The sequence below is a fragment of the Pseudomyrmex gracilis genome, unplaced genomic scaffold, assembly GCF_002006095.1.
Source record: "Pseudomyrmex gracilis isolate BER0280 unplaced genomic scaffold, ASM200609v1 scaffold_448, whole genome shotgun sequence".
Taxonomy (NCBI): domain Eukaryota; kingdom Metazoa; phylum Arthropoda; class Insecta; order Hymenoptera; family Formicidae; genus Pseudomyrmex; species Pseudomyrmex gracilis.
This window is the reverse complement of record NW_018021032.1, coordinates 45118-62844: the sequence shown is the minus strand read 5'-3', so window position 1 is coordinate 62844 and position 17727 is coordinate 45118. Positions and strand designations below refer to the sequence as shown.

At 36.6% G+C, this 17727-nt stretch overlaps 4 protein-coding genes across 7 annotated transcripts; all 4 read right to left on the bottom strand.

Annotated features, from left to right (window-relative positions):
* Positions 1 to 520: 520 nt before the first annotated feature.
* Positions 521 to 8457, bottom strand: LOC109860692 (spatacsin). Of its 4 annotated transcripts, none has more exons than XM_020439964.1 (23): positions 8263 to 8457; positions 7656 to 8021; positions 7371 to 7537; positions 6926 to 7282; positions 6008 to 6799; positions 5774 to 5946; positions 5401 to 5678; positions 5173 to 5337; positions 4897 to 5106; positions 4627 to 4818; positions 4431 to 4550; positions 4171 to 4345; positions 3854 to 4077; positions 3602 to 3762; positions 3218 to 3536; positions 2977 to 3145; positions 2473 to 2838; positions 2226 to 2390; positions 1994 to 2142; positions 1798 to 1905; positions 1431 to 1724; positions 1025 to 1344; positions 521 to 910 (listed from the first exon to the last, which is right to left on the bottom strand). In XM_020439964.1, exons 2-23 carry the CDS (start codon positions 7935 to 7937, stop codon positions 709 to 711), a joined length of 5388 nt encoding a protein of 1795 aa, XP_020295553.1. In that variant the 5' UTR covers positions 7938 to 8021; positions 8263 to 8457; the 3' UTR covers positions 521 to 708. The 4 variants fall into 4 exon arrangements, with proteins under 4 accessions (XP_020295553.1, XP_020295552.1, XP_020295551.1 ...); XM_020439963.1 differs by having other exon boundaries at positions 7656 to 8002; XM_020439962.1 differs by having other exon boundaries at positions 7656 to 8139; positions 8263 to 8274.
* Positions 8458 to 8999: 542 nt separating this feature from the next.
* LOC109860695 (odorant receptor 4-like) lies at positions 9000 to 11594 on the bottom strand. Its single transcript, XM_020439968.1, has 6 exons — positions 11232 to 11594; positions 10342 to 10778; positions 9726 to 9825; positions 9513 to 9623; positions 9260 to 9415; positions 9000 to 9053 (listed from the first exon to the last, which is right to left on the bottom strand). Exons 1-6 carry the CDS (start codon positions 11592 to 11594, stop codon positions 9000 to 9002), a joined length of 1221 nt encoding a protein of 406 aa, XP_020295557.1.
* A 567-nt stretch (positions 11595 to 12161) lies between these two features.
* Positions 12162 to 14692, bottom strand: LOC109860689 (odorant receptor 4-like). The gene is made up of 6 exons (XM_020439961.1): positions 14342 to 14692; positions 13682 to 14118; positions 12816 to 12915; positions 12599 to 12709; positions 12376 to 12531; positions 12162 to 12215 (listed from the first exon to the last, which is right to left on the bottom strand). Exons 1-6 carry the CDS (start codon positions 14690 to 14692, stop codon positions 12162 to 12164), a joined length of 1209 nt encoding a protein of 402 aa, XP_020295550.1.
* Positions 14693 to 15313: 621 nt separating this feature from the next.
* LOC109860694 (odorant receptor 4-like) lies at positions 15314 to 17075 on the bottom strand. Its single transcript, XM_020439966.1, has 5 exons — positions 16261 to 17075; positions 16075 to 16174; positions 15736 to 15846; positions 15466 to 15621; positions 15314 to 15364 (listed from the first exon to the last, which is right to left on the bottom strand). The coding sequence occupies exons 1-5, from the start codon at positions 17073 to 17075 to the stop codon at positions 15314 to 15316; spliced, it is 1233 nt and encodes a 410-aa protein (XP_020295555.1).
* Between the last annotated feature and the right edge of the window lie 652 nt (positions 17076 to 17727).

The window sequence follows — 17727 nt, the reverse complement described above, 5'->3', positions numbered from 1 at the left end:
GTGCCCTGCCAAGGCCGCGCGGCCGAGGTCAATGACCCCGCCAAGGCCGCGCGGCCGGGTCAGTGACCCCGCCAAGGCCGCGCGGCCGAGGTCAGTGACCCCGCCAAAGTCGCGCGGCGGAAGTCAGTGACATTACTGTAGTATGTATATAATACATATAATACAACATAAAGTATAATATTATAAATATATAATAAATTATATGTATATAATATGTATTATTTAATGTTATATATAATATAAATTACAGTCATGTTATTTTCACGTGTTGTTTTTCTACTCTTTCCTGTCACGTGACTTTAGTTACGTTTTTAATTTTCTCTACATATACGACGAACTGTTTCAAAAAAATCGCTTTTCATTATTTACTCTCTCGATCTTACCGATTCGATTCGACTCGATCAACTAACCAACCAATCGGCAACGCGGAATTTTCTGGTAGGATTTCTTTTCTATTGCTGTAACAAAACTATTCTTTTGTTGCTTATGTAAGGAATTGATTAGAAAAACTATCAAGGTGTACAAAACATAGTTTCTATTGTGGTAATAATACATAGTAAATTATCGACGAGTATAAACGTATAGTTATTGCTGTAATAATATTACCAGTTTGCAACAATTTGTTATAACACTGTGTTAATAACACAAGATTTGCCATGGTTATCACATAATATTCATATTGATTGCTTCCAAGTAATACAAATCAAATCAAGGACCTGTATATCCTTTCTTCCATATTGTGTCCTTAAGATAAGAGCCCACTATAGGATCATTGAGCATTCCCTCTACGATGTCTTTAAAGCCAAGCTGACTAGCTAGTACATATTTACATTCGACGTCTGACAATTCAGACACTAGAGTTCTCATATTGTTTGTCATGGAATGGTTAATACTTTTTTCTAATCTGTATCTAAAAATAAGAGAACATGTTTAAGTTTTAGAGAAATATCATACAAGTGTGTATGGACATATATATTATATAGTGTTTTAAACATATCATGTAAAGTGCATTTTATTAACTTACCTACGCGCACAATCTTGCACAATTACAGATGTTAGACTGTTCACTATCATGAATTCTCTTAGATAATTGGTCTCTCCTTTAAGAATGTAGTGATGATAAATGAGATTAGCCCAGTCCGCGTGATAATTGTACGCGCGAGTAACGATAAGAGCTTGAGGGAAGTTCAAAATGTGTGATAACACTCTGTCTATTTCGTCGCTTTTCAAATTCAGCACGCATACTGCCTGCTGATTTTGCGGCACCGCGTTCAGCAATCCGATTTGAAGAGCAACTAGTTGAGCTCGATGGGAACATCGGCTGGCGAGATTTAATTTTTTGTCCTAGAAAATACAAAGTAATTGTATTTTTATATTTTTCTAAACACTTTCTATTAATATTAAGTTTTGTTTTTATTTTATTTTTTTACCTGCAAATAATATTGAGTAGCGTGAGTGAAATTCGTTACAGCCAGTTGCAATTCTTTGTGGATGTTCTCGTCTCGAGTGAATCTTATTTCTATCGGAACACCGATTCCGCCTTTTCTGCACTCTTTTAAAATATCGGATATTAATTTCGCAATTATTCCCTTCGCCTCGTTTTCCCACATAAGTGCAATTTCGTAGTACAAACGGAAGTGAAGTGCCACTAGAGTAAATAACTCTTTGTCCTCAGGACAGTTGCGCTTCAAAAAGTCCAGCAGTGCCATTTTCAGACCAGGAACCTGTTCAGTTAAAAAAAAAAACGGTTTTTTTTTGTGTAAAAGATATTGTGTTCAAAATGCAACACAAACTCACCTTGTCCAAACCTTGTCCGAGTAATGACTCAAACTGATCGTTTTCCTTCAGAATTTGAAATATGTAGTTCATCTCGGTAAATCGTCCGACACCAGTCACAAGACGTACCTGGAAATGCAGAGAATAATTAAAAAACTTATTTAAATTATAAAATAACTGTTATCTCTAAAAAAATAAATAAATGAAAATTACGTACCAGCAACGCCCAGTGTTTTAACATTTGCAACATATTGGCGAGATTCTGACATTTTCGTAATACTGATGCTATTCCTTCCATGTTACATGAAGTTGTGAAACAATCGTGAGATCTTATCAGTATTTCCACTATTGTTTTTAATGCTGAAACTAAACGCAATATGTAGAAATTAACTTAAAGAGAGATCTTATGTAAAGATTATTTGATAATGTAAAAACAATAGACAAATTACTATTTCTCTTTTCGTCATGGGTACTGATGTATCTTCCCAGCAGCGACTGTGCTGCTTTCAGTAATTTCGAGCCCAATAGCGAAGTGTCGTTACAGAGTTCCATTATCAAGTGAAAATGCGAATTCATAGAGTAACCCCACATAAAAATCAGATCTTCTTGTCCATCTTGAAATAAAGAAAACATTTATAATCTTCACACATTCCACATTGAGATAATAAAACTAAGTGATAACTTTCATGAAATTACCTTCTATGGCACGATTTATGTGCATTATAATATTCTCAGTTAGAAATGTTGCCACGCTCTCCGTTCCGATCTTGTAAGATACTATTATATCGTTGGCAGTCTCGAATTTGTTCTCGATATTACTTTCTACAACTTCTTGCAGGAACTTAAGCGGATTGTTCAGCATCAATAGCGAATGATACGTCTTTCCTAATCGCGCAGCAAGCTTATAACAGGAAACGACTCTCGAGCATATCTCGTTTCCGTGATTAAGAGTTTCCGATAATTTTTCCAAGACAGAAATGCACTCCGTTTGGAGTTGACGAGTGCCAGTGATGTTTGTGTCGCTCGTTTTGTCGGGTTCGGAACTCGACAAAATCATATTTACTGCAACAAGTAAAATATACACGTTGATATATAAATTTATAAAAAGAACACAAGCAATAAAAAAATACGATAAGATATATATGTGCTATGGAAACGATGATAAGTGTCACTAAAATAATAGAAAATAGCAAAACGTACGAGACAACGAGGAAGATAATCTTTGCAGACCGCGATTGCGCAAAAAGCCGTATTTTTGTTGCTTGTTCTTGCTTGTCTCTTCCAAGAGACTCTTTTGCTGTGCGGTTAAATCCGCCGGTGAAATCTCACCCTCTGCTACGCTCAGACACAACATCAATATTTGTAGATCCTAGCAAAACACAGTTTACATTTACTGCTACACCACATAGTTTCGAATTATAAAAATAAAAAGAATGCTTACTTTGTGATTGCAATTAAAAATTGTGTTTATTCGCAAGGCAACATCCACTCTACCTAAATCGATTAGTTTATCTATTAAAACTCCCACAGAATAAATCTCAGTTTTGTCCGTCAAGAAACAGCTAACTTGCAATCTGTCTAAACCGAATAATAACTCCGTTTTTAATTTACTGAAGATGTTATCGTTGCGATCAAATTCCACATTTTCGGGTCCGGCTAAAATACACGACTTCCACATTGCCGTTTCGAGAGTATCGATAGTTTGTTGCTCGATTTCGGTGTTCTTCAAGGTTTCGTAAGCCAGTTTTAAGGCTTCGTATCTGAGGAAAAAATATATTTGATCGTTTACATTGAAACCAACGTTTTCGTTACACGAAATATTCACCTCTCTTTGTGCGATAAGACTTTTTCGGCATGTTCGACAAAAAATTCAACCGCTAGTTGAGGAGAAACGTTGTATTTGCTTAAATCCTGAGCACACTGTAGCCAAAAAGCAGAGTTTGTCTGACTATCTCCGTTTACGGATTTCTTAAAAATGTTTCGATACTAAAACAAGTAAAAATTATAAATTTATATTTTTATGGATAAAAGTATGAAAGTGAACAATTTTTTTTAAAGAATATTAAATATATATTACTTGTGCCAATATAATTTCAGATAAATTTAACTCAGCACGACTGGCTATTTCCAAAGCAGTGCTGTAATTCTCGACCGCTTTCAAATCGTTAATGCATCTTTGGATCTCCGTGTCAAAATTATATACGTTATCAGTTACAATAACGGCCTTGAAATTTAATACTACGTCGGTTTTCTGTAGAAGTCTTGTTATATCGAGCAGACGTTGAAAATCCGGTACTGCAACTGGAATATCGTGTATATAAAACAAGTTTTTATAAATTACTCGTGTTACAGCAAAGTTTAATATAAGAGATGTGATGTTATAATTGTTTTTACCTGGCAAATCTGCAAAAAAATTGCACTTTATTAGCGCTTCGAGAAACTTGACTCGCAATGACGTACTTTGAAAACCGTAGCCAAGTGCTGTGACAATGCAACGAGTTGCCACAACTGCAACCCAGTATAAATTTTTCAAATACGTGAAATGGACGCTATCCCAGTCCATAATTCTCTACGTCAAAAAAAACACACAACGAGTTGGTGATAAAATAACATGATAGAATTATTTTATTGTACATATTCTTTTCTGAACTTACATTGCTTTTAAGTGAGGAACATTGCAACTTAAACTCCGTCAGATACCGCTGACTTTCCTTAAATTCCCCATGATTCACTGCTTGCGTTAGGAACTCGAAAAATGGATTCAGAATACTATCCTGCAATTATATATCGACAATTTTAATGAAGAATGCGCGATTGCACTGTATGTTGTCACACGTTAATTCAACTTACAGGCATAAAAATTTTGTACGCTCGGTTGACTGTCTTCACGTAACCACATTCAACCATTTTGTTCAGTAGTTCCGACACTTTTTCGGAAGGCCATATTTGTTGCTCTAAACACTCCGTGTAATCGGAAAGTATATCTTCTCTCGCTGTTGATATCACCATCCAGCAGTAACAGTAAGCCGCTACCGAAGATGGCTGTAAACAATGAAAATTTTAAGTTGCGCTGGAAAAAATTATCATTTGATTATTATTGTTGATCGAAAAAAATGTTACCTCGTAACACGTAGCAAGAATGGTAAATATGGGTCTTAGGTACAAACGGGACGCGTTAATTAATGCTTTAGGTGGGTCTTGACTTTGATGACAATTCAATATGGTCAGCCAAAAGTCATTATCTGAGGTAGTTGAAATGCAACTGTCTGAAACGTGTTCTGTACCAATGATATCACTTCCAGATATGGATGAACTAGACGCTAGAGATTCCTAAAGAATGAGTATGTTCATATAAAAATCTTGACATTATTACGTTTAACAAAAGATAAAACTCACACTTTGTTTCGCTCCGTCTTTATTCTGTAACGATCGCTTCATCTCGCGAGTCTTCGGTTTCTCTTCAGTCCCGCATGAAGATTTGCAAAGCTTATTGTTGTTCAAACACGTCAGCAAATGTTCCCGTACGCTCGCATTATTGAACATCTTGACGTTTTCCAGCACCTATTTTGCGATTGGATCAGTAAGTTTTATTCTATTTATTTGTATAATATTATTGAAATTTACCTGCTTAGTGGGATAAGCGAATATATGACTGACTGCAACAAATTCGAACCACAAATTACGATCGGCCAAGTATCTCGGCAACGTATCGGGCAGCGCGCAATTGTGAACTCGCGCGAAGCGCACGATAATGTCCCACAGTTTTAACGTTTCGACAAATTGTTCATCGTTGCGCGTTAAAGTCTCATCCTGCAAATGATCTTGAAAGCATTGTTCCAGATAAGATATCACAGACTTTAAATCGGCTTGGTTCTTGTACAGTACATTTTCCAGTAAGTTTCCTGCGGTGATAAACAATGTTGATTTTTTTTTCTTTACGTCGCAAATGTCACATTTGTTAAACTGCAAAAGCGAATTGCAAAATCTGTCATCTCACCTATAGGAACGTCTAGACGATCCTGCACGTATTTCGCCACAGTAACGTGCAATCGCAAAATGCTCGAATCGATTCGCAGCAGCTCGATGAAAACGATACAGCTGCACACTACGTCGGATTTATCTAAATTTCTCAGAGCGAGGACATGCGCGTATAAGGCCGCTTTGGTTTTTCTGAAAACAATTAGTCTGGTTATCGCAATGGATAATCGACAAATAGTTTTATCGCACGAACCTTTGAGAAGATACGTTTCCGAGTAACTTGGCTTGAGCGTGAAGTAAACTATGCGCAGCCATGTGCGGTCTGCCTTCCTTCAAGTAGTAACCGTACGTTAACGTTTCTTTAGGCCCGTACTTTTTGACGAGATTTTCCCTCGTGAAAGTGGGCAAAGGCTCATTCTTGAAACGCCACTTGAACAAGAGTTTCGCGTTGACGTTTTGAAAACCGTTTAATAGATCGTAAACTGTAATTTCGTCGATGACTTCGCGTTTAATAACGGACTGTAACGTCGGTATGTTCGCGAGCGTGGACTGAACAACTTCCTGCGAGAGCTCATGTTCACCAATTTCCAAAACTCTTTTGTTTGTAAATACATCTCTTATCAATTCCTTATGATTGCGCGCTTCTTCGCTTTTCATCTGCGATATTTTTAACAATATCAACGTTATGGTCAGTAAATAGTTTGATTTTAGATATTCGTTAAAGTCGTCAGAGAGATAGTTGATCGATTTGACGATTCCGTCTGTTAACGTGTCTTCGTGACGATCTTGAGTATTGCACATATCGGTCAATACGTTAAATAACTTTAGGAGCTTTACATTGTCTTCTTGAGTAGGACATTCTTGCGAACAGTGCGTAAGGCACAACTGTTGATTAACGGTTTGCAAAAATCCCGTTCTATCGATGTTGCAAGAATCTAGGGATAATATATTTGTACTGAATTCCTCCAGTGTAATGCCACAGCCAAAAACACGATTTAAAATTAATTTTAAATCGTTCTCTTCCTCCTTCATAAATATTCCATATCTGAAACAATATATTTATATTTATCCAGTTTAAACTGTTTTCTTTTTGTGATAATTATTTATTTGTAAATCCTACAAGCGTATCTATATACTTCACATCTTGTATATGATCAGTGTCAATACACACCTACATAAATAATCTTTAGTTAAATCCTTCACAAGATTGCTGGCGTCCGAGGAATCTATTTGCTCCACCATATCAGATGTAATATTCAAATTTGCAAATATTGATTTTAAATGTTGATCAATATCATCTGAGTCTCGCACAGCATCTGGATTATATCTCGCGTCGATCCAGAGCCTGAGTGCTTTAATTTTATTATTAGACAACAGATAATTCCATAGAATGCTGTTTGGCACATCGTTTAGAATTTGTGGGTTATTCAGAGAGAAATACAATTCAGTGCATAAGGCTTGCTTGATCTCTTGCGGTAGCTTTATGACATCATCTATGCATATGCTATAACTTAATCCATCCTGAATTCTGTAAATAAAATAACGTTCTCTTATACTTTTTCATATTATCACATGATATGTGTGTTTTCTTTCTTTTTCTAGTCTCATAAGCTTACTCATATTTTTCCTCATGCTGTGCAATAGACTTGACAATGTTCCATGCTGCAAAATGTTCAGTCTCAAATCCCTTAACACTGATCATATATTCACACAAATAGTTTCTTAATAGTGGCTCTGTGCTCTTTATACAAACACCAAAAATATATTTCACAGGATCCTTTCCCTGAAACAAACATTATCTGTGAAAGAGATGTTTTTGTTCAAAAATATTAAATATTCTGTATATTACAAACATAAAACACACATGTATAAGCTGTGTATTTTCAACACATGTAACGTACCATATTTTTTAAAATATGTGAAGCTCTGTACACTTGCTTCTTGTTCAACAATTCAGTAATCCAAATTTCCACCTCTTTGTTAAAATATATACAAGCTTGTTCCACAGAGCAATGTCTTCTAAATGCCAGACATTTGTGAGCTAATTTTATGTGGGTTCCCTTAGCAGAGGCTTCTCTCACAAGCTCTCTGTCTCCCAGCGTACGCCAGCCAGACCATATAGCTGCTGATTCTCCAGTGAGGCATTCCACAGGAATGCCTCCAACAGTTTTTTTCTCTGACATTTTGTGACAGCAACATATAACACCTCAGTTTTCACACTTTTACTCTAGTGCACTTTTTATCTCAACTAAAAAAATTTGTATATACTAAGGTAAACAACATATGATTATTTCATATGTCACACAGAGTATATACAAATTTGTTACATTCACAAATTGTTTTTTATATTACGATATAACTCTCTACATTAGATTTGTATACAATCTGATGGAAAGTAGTATACGAATTTTATTGTTATACAAAAATATATGTACACATATATAATATAAAAAAGGGGTTAGGTAAAATAAAATTAGTAGAAAAAGACTGAAGAACAATCATCGATACTTTTATTCGCACTCTGCACAAACACTTCAAATAATACTCATTTACTGCGCGTGTACACGTTTCTTTTGAAACGTCATTTACACATGAAGTCACACGTCGTGTTTGGTGTGGTATATCAAATGTTTTGTCCTTACTAGAAAAAATAGCTTGGTGAACTTTGTACCACAACTTAACCAGCAACTGGTAACCAGGGTTGGGTTCACGTATTATACATGAGATATTGTACATTGTATTTTATCAAAACAAATGTTTGTATAATAAAAGTTATACAACTAAACACAACAACTATACAGTTTATAATTTGTATAGTTGTTGTTTAGTTGTATAATTGTTATTATACAAACATTTGTTTTGATAAAATACAATGTACAATATTTCATGTATAATACGTCAACCCAACCCTGCTGGTAACAGCCGACAGCTGATCAATCGGCCGACACGTTGAACAAATAAACTTATAAAACAGCGCGCGACAACAATAAAATATTTTGCTACAACAATAAGAACTTATAATTTTTTTAATTAATCTAATTTGTTATAAACATGATTTTTAAAAAAAAGATTTACAAAAAGATTAGTCTTTTATAAAGATATAACAATTGTATATAAAAAAATTAGTTTTTTTTACTAAAATGCTTACATGTAATTTAAATATTAGATCATACATTGAAAAGGACGTAATATCTAACAATATTATTGCTTGGTGTACTTGTCACGTCATTCTATTTATGTTAGGTTCACATTACTAACGTCCGTAGGAAGCTTAGATATGCAAAACTCGTTTTGAGCACCTAAATAAAAATTACATATTGTTTAAAATAAATATTTGCTTCAGTTGGTTTTTTTTTTTTTTTTTTTTTAAGAAAAATGTGTATGTATAAAGAACGTAAGGAGAATTTGCAAGCAGATTATTTTGATATCGATTTATTTCACGTAAAAGGATATCACGAAGTAATTTTATATAAACGTTTCTATAATGCAATATTGCATTCCTTACACTTCCAAAAGTCGCTAGTGATAAATTTATCATTCTGCCAACGCTGATCTTTATGGGATGACTGGACATGGCAATCACTAAAACCAGACTGCGAACTGTCTTTGCCGGCAGCTGATACCAATCGATCATAAAACATATCGATCCAATGTAGCTGCTCTGAAACAGTATTTGAAAAAAAGAGAAAAATTTCTCACTTTATTTCATACTCGCGAAAAAGCCGTCGGAAAGAAGCGTTAGGAAAGACTTGCCATACCTTTTCCATGAGAAGCTCGCCGATATAACATAATATGTACATGTTGAAGCAGAATGAAACAAAGAGCAGAAAATAGGTCGTCAGTCCAACGGAGTCACTATCTTGCCAATCCTGCCAAATTATTATAAGTAAAAAAAAAAAAAAAAAAAACAATCAAGTACAATATTTCGCATATACAAGATAGTTTATTGCACGTAGAGAAGAAACACACACCACTATGCAGTAGTATTCGGGCAAGCACATTGTGAACACAGAACTGGCAAATTCCAGTAAACATACTTCCTGCAAAATGTCTTCCACGGCTGCTGAAAATCTGAAATAGATATATAATCGATAATTGCAAGTAAAACATTCTGGTTTTATTATCTATAAAACATGTTTCATATTTTTATTCAAGTATACACATAATTTGCGCATAAGCATATATGAAAAAACAACGCGAAGATGTAATCGCACAAGTTCAGTTGCTCAGTATGTAATGCGCAACTGCACCGTCCACACTGAAGTTCATTGGAAATGCGTTACGTACCTGTTGCACTTACTTGGCTTCGTGCTCGTCGCGCAACAAGTGTGCTTTAGCAATATATTATATCATTCTTATTTTATATTATACCATAAACGAGTGCGTAAAACTATATAGTAACTTTTTTGTTAATGTGTTTTTTTTAATTTTAGAGATTTAAAAAATTTCAATCAATCTCTCGATATCAGGTGGCGGATAATGAAACCGATTTTATGTTAATGTTAAATTTATGTAATCTTAAATGTTTGAGAAAATATATTTTTTCAATATATTTTATCAATTCTAAGGAGACGCGTATAATACTACCTCAATACACGAACGTGATGTTTTACAATAGAAGCAACTCGTTGATTGACATCCGACGACTGTCCGAATTTTTTGCCTCGCGGGAGATCCTTCAATCGGGATGCGATCACCTCAATCTGACCGCACGCGTGGGTAACGAATATCGCCGCCAGTCCGCACGATCCAGCCGTGACCGAGTACATGGTGTATCCGCACACGCAGTGGGCCAGATACACGAGCTCGTATATCGGACTTATCTGAGTTTGATGAAACTTGCTGTAAGTCGGGTACACGAGCGGCCTGACGGTCTGATTGTTGACTTTGTGCTCGGTGCAAAACGGCAGAATCGTGTGATAGATAAAGCCGGCGATGTACATGGACGTAGCGCTGATTATGGACAATCTGCGACCGGTGCTGGCGTACTTCAGCATCAGATCGCGGTCGGAACTAAACTTCACCTGTCACAGTATTGCCAGTATCCCTATTTATCAAGAGACGAGCGATAATAATCACTAGTTTTATTGAAAAATTGCCATAGAGAATAATTAGGGAATAAAACACTCAGTCGAATGAGAAATGGTATCGTTTTAATTTTTCATTAAAATGATGATTACGAGAAACTGCGTGAGAAAACTTTCGTGTTCACATAATTTTCTTACATCGCAGTAAAATTATATTGCAATTAGAACATATTAAATAGACAGAGAATATTATAAAGAGAATTGAAGTATTGCTCTTCAAAGAAAATTAAAAACTTCTTTAAACTTCACATTACATTCAACATATTTTTCGCGTCACGTATTTTTTTCTACAAGTAAAAAAGAATCGATATACTTTCGTTAATAGATAATCGATACAATCTATCGATTCTGTATTCTCTTACTGTATATTTTACAAACGACAACACCGACCTGCCACCAGTCACTTTTCACGTGCTCGATGCAACGCAATATTTTGGGCCGGCGTATCACGAGCACGAGGTACTTCATCATTGCGGAGGAGCAGAAGCCGAGCAGCCCGGAAAGCTTCAGCTTTATGTTAATGTCCTTCACGTCGTAGGTCACGTACAGAGCGCAGGGTACTATCGCGAATAACAATGCGAAATTGCACACCACGATCGAGATCTTGAACGCATTCTGACCAAGTCCTCGAATCGCGACCGGCCAGATGCCGATTGAGCCGAAGATCCAGCTGGTCGGCTTGAAGATGTATCGCATGGATCTCTGGTAACTGTCATTCGGCGACGTCGCGTGCTTCTCTCGTGAGCTTCCCATGTTCACGAAGACAAAGTTCGCTGAAGACTGCAGAAGTCGTGGACTGCGCGGCATTGATTGCAAGGTCGCTGGACATATGCGCTTGCGCTGACGTTGCGAATATTCTTCCTGCGAGTATTCTTTGATAGATCGCGTGCGTGCGATTATCCGAGAATCAGTCATAAAGGGTATATTCTTTACTCTCCGGCAGTTCTCTGAAAAGAAGTATTTCCGCGCTCCGGACTGCAATCGATTGTCTAAGAAGACGCATGTTATATTGGGATAAGAACAGAAAAAAATATCTACGTAAGTAACTATTTTTGGTGTTTTTCTTATTGTCAGAGTCAAATTTGTCATTGTCAAATTTTTATCTGTTTTGCGCATATTACACGGAAATAAAAAGGAAAAAGAAGATTGGTTTTGTGAATCTTTTACGAGGCGAAGAGAAAAAAATGTATAAGGTGAAGTGACGACTCGATATTGATGTGAGTAATATTATTATTAAAAAATTCTACTACTTAGAAATAAGTAAACTAAATAAATAGTTACAATTCGTTTACGCATCTATCTACATAATCTCATTTGTATTTACATTACTAACGTACGTAGGAAGCTCAAGTACGCCACGCTAGTTTTTAATACCTGAACAAAAATACAATAAAATAATACATATATAAACATACAATAAATAAAACTTATCGCTAAATTATTACACGAGAGAATTGTTAAAAATAAAAAGTTTTTAATGAATAATTTAGTTTCTGTAGAAAAATAATTGTTCGTAAATGTTGCAATGTCTCACAATTCCGAAAGTTGGCAACGATAAATCCACTATTCTACCAGCAGTGATCTTTACAGGATAGGAGGAGATGGCTACTATCAATGTAAGATTGCGAACTAACGTTGGTGATAATTGATACCAGTTGATCATGTAACATATCGATCCGATTTGACTGCTCTGCAACATCAAACGTACGATCACATGCATTACTGGAATTATGTGTTACGCGATTAGCGAGACGTACCTTTTCCATAAGAAGGTCGCCGATGTAACACAATATGTATATGTTGAAGCAAAATGAAATGAAAAGCAGAAAGTAATTCACTAGACTAAGTTTATTATCATCTTGCCAATCCTATTAAAATGTTAAAAAATAGAGAATATAGAGAGTTAATATGTAAACTTTTTTTATATGTAAAAGTTCTAATTTTTATTGTTTAATATGTGAATTGGCAACGCACCACTATGCAATAGTACTCGAGCAAACATATCGTGCATACAGAACTAGCAAATTCCACTACGCACACTTCTTGCAACACCTCCTCTACAGCAGCTGCAAATCTGGAATAAATTATCTTCATTTACACAATATATATCTTATGTGTTGTAGTTTTACGCAATACTTCCCGAACAAGAGTCACGTCTAAAAATTGATTAAAACGCGAAAATTAACGAGTTCACGAAAATTAGAGAGTTCACTTTTTTGAAATGGAACATAAATTTTCTCGACTGCTCCCGATAACAAGAGATAAAAAATTAAGAGAGCGAAACGGGTAAAAATATTTCGTTCCGGGTTTGCCACAAAACCGAATCAGTCGTAAAACCTTATCCCGAGTTTTACGACTAACTCTTCTCCTGGAAGTTAATGGTGATAAAAACGTGTTTATTGTCTGGAGTAAATAAGCGCAATTGCTTCGGGAAGTATTGTATGTAACTATGTATTTACATGCCGACTGCATGATTATAGTCTATGTCTACGCATATACGTACGGGCGCCGCTATATAGTAACATACTGAAGATACACTTGAGACCTACCTGTTGCGTTTGTCGCTCCATTATAATGAAAGAATAATGTGCAAACTTGCAAATATCAATTATTTTAACAGAAATACCACTTCTTCACAAGCATAAAATTAAATTAAAAATTAATGGTTTGTCAAAAATAAGTTACATAACAAATATTTTACGATTTGTATTGTTTAATATTTTTTAATAATTAAATACGATTATACCGTCGTATACAAATATTTTGTTACAATGTTTTATACTCTAACAATTTATCTTATTGAAAAAATTGTCTATTGAAAAAAAGTTTGCAATGTATACCTGACTATTCGAACGTGGCTCTTCACAATTGCAACAATTCGTTGATGAACGTTCGAAGTTTGCTCGAACTTATTACCTTCTACGAGATTTTCCAATCGCGATATAATCACTTGGATTTGACCGCAGGCATGAGTGGCGAATAAGGCGGCAAGTCCGCACGTACCGGCTGTTATCGAGTATATGGTATATCCGCACATGCAATGCGCTACGTACACCATTTCATAAAACGGACTAATCTGGGATCGGCGGAATTCACTGTGAGTCGGGTACACGAACGGTCTGAGAGTTTGGTTGTCGACGACTATGGGTTCGGAACACAATGGAATCGCGTGATAAATGATGCCAGGAGTGTACATTAAAGATGCGCCGATTATCGTCAGATTGCGACCGGTGGCAGCGTACTTCAGCATCACTTCACGGTCGGACCTGAACGACACCTGTGCGACGGTATTGCCAGTAACTTTTATTTGCAAATCGAAATGTATTGAGGTATAAAAAGAAAAGAATCAAAATGTAACACACTTGTTGCGTGCGTGCCGCACAAAATAAACGCACTATGTGCAAATATTTGTGAAAAAAAAATTAATGTTCTAAGATGTCGTACGATGTTCAAGTCAAAACTACTTTAAATTAATTTACATATCAGTTACTGTCACGGACCTGCCACCAATCACTCTTCACGTATTCGATGCAGCGCAGTATCTTAGGACGACGTATCGCGAGGATGCAATACTTGATCATCGCGGTGAGACAGAAGGCCAGCAGGCCGAATATCTTCAGCCTGACAATGATGTCCTTCTCGTCGTAGACGATGTACAAAGCGCAGGGTACCACCGTGAAGCTCAATGCGATATTCCAAATCGTGATCGCGATTTCGGACGCGCCGCGAATTGCGATCGGCCAGATGCCGATCGAGCCGAGGATCCAATGATTCAGCTTGAAGACATAACGGATGTCTCGCTGATAACAGGTGTTGCGCGTTCTCGCGGATTCGCTGCACACGCTTGACATGCTCGCGACTATAGTAACTGCCGAAGACTGCACACAAAGAATGCGCAGTATTGATTGCAAGTCACCGAACGTGCGCTTGCGCTTGTATTGAAAACATTCTTCTCTTATTTTTCCGCAGACAGTCTACTCCGTCTACTGAATTCATATTGCGCGCGAGTATGATTGTGTGACACTCGCGCACACAGCATGTGCTTGACTTGCACTTCGTTGTGCTTCAACTAATTCACACTAACAAATTTATTTCCGTAAACACGTTTGTTCCTTTAAACAGAAGGAATTCAATTTTGAATTAAAACAAGGTACGAAATGAAGAAAATTATAATAAATATAAAGAGAGAGAACAAATTTTAGTATAATTTGCTTAATTAACGTAACATTTTTTTGGAGCAGAAAGAATATACTGAATGTAAACATTTTTGTTATCATTACGGAGAATTACATCGATCTTTTAGCAATTGTTTATTTGACGCAAATAATTTTATATAGTACAAAAACTGTCTAAGAAAATATAGATTGTTTCATTAATAAACTTCTATGTATAATATCTATATTGCAATAAAAATACATACAAAATATTTTAGATAACAGAAACTACGATATTTGTAATCTGCAAAACTTTAATTAAGTAACGGTTCGAAGCAAATTTAAATACATTACGGACGATTTGAGTACCTGAAAGCAATACGAAAAACAATAAAAATCATAAAGTTGCAATGTATGGCTAAACTAAAAAGCTGTGTAAAACTGATGTTTTTTTTTGTAGAAAAACTCACAACGCCGAAGGTATGAACGGATAAATCGACGAATTTGCCAGCTGTAAGTTTAGGCGGATAATGAGACATCGTGATGATCAGCACGAGAGCGAGAGCTTTGTTTCCGGATAAATTGTACCATTTGATGTCATAGACGGCTGAGCCAATTTTGTTGTACTGCGATAAAGACAAACGCGCGAGAAATTAATATTTTTATACACAAAAAACATTTAGTTAAAATACTCACTTTGTTGACAACAGTTTTAACTCAAAAGAATATCGAAAAAATACCTGTTCCGCGAGAAGTTCACCGATGTAACAAAATATTAAAATATTGAAAGTGAAGGATATCAACAAAATGAAGTACGTCAAGATCGCCACGGCGTTGCTATTCTCCCATTCCTGAGAAAAAAGATCAGAAAATATGCAATATATGTATGTGTATACGAGGCGTGTTATTGCAAAATCAGCGAGCGAGTGCAATTTGAGAATTTTGACGAAAAACTGTTCTGAATCTTTCAAAAAATTTGCTGAATAAAAAAAAAGTAAACAAAAAACTGTTGCACAATTTAAAAAAAGATCTATATTATATCATCTGTTAAAAAAAAAAAAAAAAACTACTTTCTTTACCGTCATAACGTAGTACTCAAGCAAACAAATGATCAAGGTGGAGGCTACTACTTCCATCAAGCATATTTCGCGCAACACTTCGTCTACGCTCGTCGAAAATCTAGAAACATATCGTGTAGTTATCAAAAATGCTAGAACAATGCGCCGTACAAAGCACCGAGATGTTTTCTGACACTTGTCACTCACCTGAGCACTCGCACGTGATGTTGCGCTATTGTACGTAAACGCGTCTCCACGGTGGTGCCCTTGTTTCTGGTTCCCTCGATCAAATCGTCCATCAGTGTCATCAGTATCTTGAGTTGTCCGCAGGCGTGACACACAAAGATCGCTGCCAGACTACACGCCGATGTCGTGATGTTGTACGTGATCAGCGCGAACACACAATGAACGCAGAATACGATCTCGTAAGCGGGGCTGGCTTCGGGATCGAAGAATAAGTCATATCCGGGATAGGTGAGCCTTCTGATGGTGACGTTTCCGTCGATTGTCTGTCTGGAAGATAACGGCATGATCGTGTGATACGACAGACCGCCGGTGTAAAGGAAGACCGCGCAGATCACGGTGAGCCGACGGCCCACCTGCGCGTTCCTCTGCATGATCACGCGGTGATCCTGATCGCGCACAACCCGCCAGTCGTTCTCGACCTGCTCGATGCATCGACCAAACGACGCGCTTCGCAATCCGAGATAGCAATATTTAATCGTGGAAGTCAGGCAGAAGCCAATCGGACCGAAGAGCTTGACTCTGACGTTGATGTTCTTCTCGCGAAGCACAGTGTACAAACCGGAAGGTATCAGGACAAAACACAGCAAGAAGAAGCACGTGAGGATTAACGCTACGGAGATGAGTTTTTCTCTTCGCGACGGATGACCGCAGACCAGGTGCCAGATGCCGATTGGTTTCAGGACCCATCGGCAATACTGCATGGTATAGCGTGTATCCCCTTCATAATGAACATTTACGACGGGTTTCCGTTTCGGAAGTTGGAATCGATCGAACATGTTATCACCCGCGGGGTACAACGCCGACTGAAACGCACACAAACGGCAGTCCCGACGGCACTCGCGACGCGACGCAAGCGCGGAAAATAATTTCATAATCGCGTGCGTTTCCTTCTCATTGTAAAATGTAAACGTGTGTATAGTCGATACGACTGACTTTCCCCACGGTCGTTTCTCATCCGAGGGATGCTCGTTTATATGCGGCGATATGCAAGAAGAGCAGATCGGGAGATCGATCGAGTTCCATGACTCTCGCACACGCACACGCTGCGTAACTTCAATGGATGAAGACTGTAATGATTCGTTGGAAATAATATGTTTCTTCTTGCGATCAAGATATATGTGATACCGCACATACGAGATAAAACGTGTGTCATATAACAAATGCAATTAAAAAAATTAATTAAAGACATAATATAACATTATATATATATATATATTATAATAAGTTTATTTTTATCATCTCTTCAGGGTTTTGTCATGAGACAAAAATATAATATTTATATTTGTCTATTGCACAAATAAGCTCGTCAAAAATTATAATTTCAAAATTTCTACAACTTTTATTGCGTAACTGTTCGAAGTAAATTTAAATACACTACGGACGTTTTCAGTACCTGAAAGAAACGGCACAAGTGTTTTTAGAAATTGT